We start from the raw sequence: 5,492 nt of genomic DNA on the forward strand, positions 1-5,492 counted from the left end.
TTGTGTAGGTTCAATGAATTTAAAAAGGATATAAGGGGGATAAGTTGGAGCAAGATGGTGTCAAATTTGCATGAGAAAGTCTTGCATCTTGATTAAGAATGGACATTGTCTATACAAATCTAAAATCTATAGTGAGATTCGAGTGTACAAAAGTACACAATAATTTAATAGAATATGGATTCGAGTTGGACTCAACAAAATATCAATTCAATTTGGACATAACAAAATATCAATTCGAGTTGGACTTGACAAAATATCAATTCGAGTGGGACATAAAAAAATATCATTTCGAGTTGGACATGAAGAGGATGAATAACAACAAAATTGTTGTTAAGGTATGTGAATGGCTTGAAATTTGCAATTCAAAATGGTGTCAACTTGCATAAGAAATGTTTAGTAGAGGAAGCTCATAGGTTGGTGGTGAAGGATGAGGAGAAATTAGCATATAATACCAACAAGAATGATTTTGGTCATGGTAAAGGTCTTAGTTATGGTGAGAGGTTGTAGTCCTACACAAAAGGTGATGTGCATGATGAGAGGACGAACAAGACAAGAAAATAGCATGGTAAGAAAAATCAAAGGTAGAGGTTATTTAGAGGATGAAAAGGTGGAAGATGTGCATGATGAGAGGGAAAAAAAAAGACAAGAAAATTGCACAGCAAGCAAAGACAAAGTTTAAGGTTGTTTTAGAGGATGATAAAGAGGAAATGACTATTACAAGTAACAAATATATTGTGACACATGTGGAGAAGGGCACAAGTCATTTGAGTATCCATAATGAATATGTGTGCACACAAATTAGCAAACACACATTCAACCCAGGGACAAACTTTAGAAGATGGAGCAACAATTGTCACTATTACACCTCATATTGTATGAGGTTCTATATTGTGATTTTCATCACATTGGTGTGATCTTTTGTTGGTACCTTGGAGCCTTGGACTAACTTGGATAGAAATCTCTTCATTAAGGCCTCTCTCTTCTAGGTATTACAATATTTGATGGAGGTCTTTGGTTTTGGGGAGTCTTGCTTCTCCTGGGTTGAATTATTATGATTGTTGGTTTATTAGTCATCTCATAAGAGCGTTCCTTGTCGATCATGCCTTAGTTGTACATTTGATGGTTATGGAACATGCTATCTCACCATGGTGTGGTTTTTTATATTTGTTTATCTTGGATATGTTACATTTTTTTCATGGATAATGGTTCTGGCTCGCGAGGGTTTAAATGATGGTGCTATGCGTTAGGCGTTTCATGATTTTGTTGGAGTTTCCTAGTGACCATGTGATGATGTTTTTTCATTTGTGTCCCTAGGAGGGTGTGCTCTACATGATTCTGACTCTGAGCATCTCGAGGAAGAGAAGAAACATTTATTTTCGGTATTTAAAGGTATAGGATATAAAGAAAAAGATATTAAGAGAGCTATAGATCCAACCTAAGACCCAAAACCTTCCTCAATGTTTTCAGAGGAACCTAAGACCCAAAACCTTCCTCAGTGTGGTAGAGTTTTCCTACCACTATATTCAAGGGGTGACAAATAAGATTGTCAAAATCTTAAAAAGGAAAGACATAGTCACTCAGTTCTCAGCAACTAGAACAATTAAACAAGGTATGAGGTTTGTCAAGGATGATATTGATAGACATCAACTCAAAGGAGTTTATAAAATTGACTGTTCTTTTGGCAAGTGTTACATTAGTGAAACATGGCGCTCTCTATAGAAAAGACTAAAAGAATATGGGACAGATATTAAGAATGGAAGGTCTCGTACGTCGGCCCTTGCGGAGCATTCCTAAAAAACGAAACACCAAGTTTGTTTGGAGAGAGCCTCAATTATCACAAGAGAGGAACAATATCATAGATGGGAGATTAGGGAGGCTCTTGAAATCATAAAACATCCACAGAATCTCAACAGAGACAAAGGTATCGAGATTAGTGGAAGTTGGCTTCCTTTAATCAAAAGGATTAGGACCACCAGTACATTTCAGGTAGTTAGGTAACTCCTCTCCTCTCTTATTATAATTCTCTGGTCTCATACTAAAGATAAAATTAAAAATTAAAAATAAATAAAAATAATTATTATTGTGATTCTTAATAATAATTATCATCATTATTATTATTATCTATAATAATAACCATTAATGATTAGTTTTTTTCCCGTAGAAAAAATCGTAATTTCCATTAAATTTTGAAAATTACATTTTGTAGATGCCAAAGCATATGCTTATGTGAGGCAATGTAGCCTGTCAGAAAGTTGGTAAGCAAAAAAAACAATACCAAAAAAATCAAGAAAATGTGTTCCATGCCAGGAGCACTGAGATGACAAATATGGGGGGAATCATGTTTTCCTCCCCTTTTTCTTCTCGACCTTGCGCCACTCTCCTTGGGACGGTATCATGGGAACAAGTTGAAGTGGATTTTCATCGTCGGGTCGGGGGTTTTCCTTGTTAGAGTCAGAGGTGTCTGATGTATGCTGCCTTTTGGTTCCACTGATTTCCATTGTATCTGTAGTCTTTTCTGGTTGCGGTTCCATAGGCCCTTGTGGAGATGTCTTCTGAGTTTCTGCTTGGTTGTTCTCATTTGGGATGGGATCTTCCTCCTCATAATCTCCCTCCTCTTCAGGGTCTGGTGGGGGGAAATTCCAGCCCTTTTGATGTTTGCCGGTTTTCTTCCTTCTTCGGCTGTCTTTTTTGTATTCTGGGCATGCATTTTGAAGGTGTCCAGTTTGCCGACATATTCTGCACCTGAATGCTGTATTTTCATAGTCTATTGTCTGCATCCAGCTGCGATCTTTGTGCTTCAGCTGTATGCAGTCTGGTAATCCCTTACTGAGGTCGACTTCCACACAGATGCGTGCGAAAGTAAAAATTCTTTCATCCACTCTTTGTGTATCCATTTTAATATATCTGCCAATGGTATTGCCTATGCATGCAAGAACCTTTTGGTCCCAGAAATGTATAGGGAGATTATGTAGACGTACCCATACTGGCATCCTGGAAACAATGAAGGTGTTGGCATCAAACTCCGGGAACCATGGAGTGATAAAGAGGCCTGAAGATCCCCAGAACCAAGGTCCCTCCTGTATCACGATGTCTCTGACCTCTGTTGATTGAAATTTGACTATAAAAAACCCTTTGGAGCAGAGATGAATCTCACAATTTAGAGACCATTTTGTGAGTATCCAATGGAATAGTTCAAAGGGTTTTGGCCAAAATCCATTGAAACAGCAAATGATGGCTTTCTTTTCATAGTTATTACATACCTCCTCTGTTTTTGATGTATCTATTGTTAGTTCTGGTGTATAGTTCAGTTGCTCCACTATGTATGGACTGGGTTCTGTTTCGACCTACTTTGGAGCTGTTGTAGGAGATTTCCCCCCTTGTAATATATGCTTGAAAGATATTCCTTCGCTTCTGTGCTGCTGATGTGACTTTGGATTGTGTTTTGTTTTGGACCCACTACCTCCTTCTGTTTGTTTAGTTGAGCTGCTGGTTGCTGCACCTCCTCGTAGTCTCATATTGAGTATTATGGTAGATCCTGGCTTGATGTTGTAATCCTTAATAGATCTGTAATCCTGTAGCGTTCTACCCCTAGATAGCAAATTTTGTTGTCCATTCGGGTAGCCGATATGATTGGCAATGTTATTCTTCAGATTTATAACACTGTCTGTAGCATGAACCCAGATCAAGGTTGTTTTCCCCGAGGGGGTTTTAACAAAGATTTGGAAGCGATTAGGTTTTATCCCGTCAGATCCGGTACTGGAATTCAGGGGCCGGGAACCGATCTGAGAGTCTTTCCCCACCGCAAATGTGTCTTCAGCTGCATCTGCCTAGTGACCTTGCAGAAAGCGGTATGGTCTTCTCGGTCGAAATCCTCTGCGGCCAGAAAGCGTTCCCGGCCATGTTCGAGAGCTCAATAGACCAGAGATTCATGATGATGATTCGGTCTTCCAGAATCCTATGGTCATAAATCACCTTCAGCACCTTGACTGCCTTCTGATCCTCCGCGATCTCCCGTCCATTTGTCAGAATCTTGACTGGCTTCTCCAGTTCTTTGATGGTGGTCCCCTCGGCCCAAACAAGAGACTTCTCGATCATATTCGCGTTTTTCCAGGCAACCAAGTCCGAGTAAGTTAGGTCGGCTGGCTTGTCCTCACCATGCCCTCGGTTCTGTGTAGGCAAGTTGACGGGAGCAAGTCGTATCCCTGCTTCCGCATCGTATATCTCGACAGTGGATTTGAGGAAGAGAAGCTGGCCTCGGCGGAACCAGATGGCCTCCTCTAGCCTGGGTTCGAGTATTAGCGAGCTGTCACTATTAGCCGCCGTCCCCATTTTGAGCACTAGACACTTGAGCTCGATCATGGCCGTCGTTGGCCCTCCCACGTACCCTGCTCTGTGGTAGCAAAACTTTGCCATGGTCGCAAGGTTGAAATTGTTGACGGGGCTTGCCCTGAAACCCTAGTCCCTCCTCCGGTCGGTTCTTGCCTCAAAATCCAAATGACTTTCTTTCGACCACCATTAATGATTAGTTATAACTATAATAATAATTATTATTTAATAATAATAATAGGAATATTTCTTTTATAATAATAATAACTATTAGAGCTTCTGTATTAAGTTATAATAATATAACTAATTTTATTAGAATTAATCAATTAATTAGTTAATATTTATTATAATTAAAAGAATAATAATTACTTAAAGATTAGTTATAATAATAATAAGAATATTTCATTTATAATAATTAGTATTAGTATCATTAAATATTTATAACACCGCGGATGCGGGTGCTTGAGGTTACATTCAAGGCGATGGGACGGGAGTTGGCGATGAACGAAGGCCACCTGCCCGCCATGCGTAGAAGCGCTGTCTCCATATGGGGGAAGGGACATTTCCAGCGGCGCATGACTCGGTTTAAAGGAATGCAGCAGGGGAGCATTAATGCTCCGTTCGCCTCCGCACGCGATGCTTGGCTCGGCTCCTCGGCTCCCATGAATGCCACAGTTATGGCGGGAGCGTCTCGAGGCAAAGGTTGGCGCATTATATACGGTCTCAGCCATGGGTTCAGCATGCTGTTTCAGGTTCTGTTTAGGTTCAATCTGCTACTTCTGGCGCTGTTGGGGTTGGGCTCTAGCTCGAAGCCTCCGACCATTCCCCCAACTCTTGTGGTTGTTTCAGGCACTCGTCCATTTGTTTTCATGTATGGTCTTAGCCCGTCTGTTTGGTCTATTCCCCCGACTGTGTTGGGTTTAACCTCGGCTGTTTTGTGCTCCAATTCTGCATTGGGCAAAGAGGCTCTGTTCGGCCCTGCAGTCATGCCCCGGCTTCGACAGCGAATGCTCAGCCGCCGCGGTACCTCCCGAGGTGCGTCCACCCGCCCCTCTCACAATGAAAGAGCAAGCTTTCTAAGGCCCGGCCAATTTCTGGACGCCAGCTCCCCAGGGTCCTCATCCTCGCCCTCCTTCGGCTCAGCAATTTTCACTTTCAATAGTTCA

At 41.2% G+C, this 5,492-nt stretch overlaps 1 protein-coding gene across 1 annotated transcript; it reads right to left on the minus strand.

Annotated features, from left to right (window-relative positions):
- Positions 1 to 3,813: 3,813 nt before the first annotated feature.
- Positions 3,814 to 4,413, minus strand: LOC149225999 (UDP-glucose 6-dehydrogenase 5-like). Its single transcript, XM_089380068.1, has one exon. The coding sequence runs from the start codon at positions 4,411 to 4,413 to the stop codon at positions 3,814 to 3,816; it is 600 nt and encodes a 199-aa protein (XP_089236194.1).
- Between the last annotated feature and the right edge of the window lie 1,079 nt (positions 4,414 to 5,492).

The sequence above is a fragment of the Pinus tabuliformis genome, chromosome J (genome assembly GCF_031772625.1).
Source record: "Pinus tabuliformis cultivar Carrire ecotype Pingquan chromosome J, CPIR1, whole genome shotgun sequence".
Classification (NCBI taxonomy): domain Eukaryota; kingdom Viridiplantae; phylum Streptophyta; class Pinopsida; order Pinales; family Pinaceae; genus Pinus; species Pinus tabuliformis.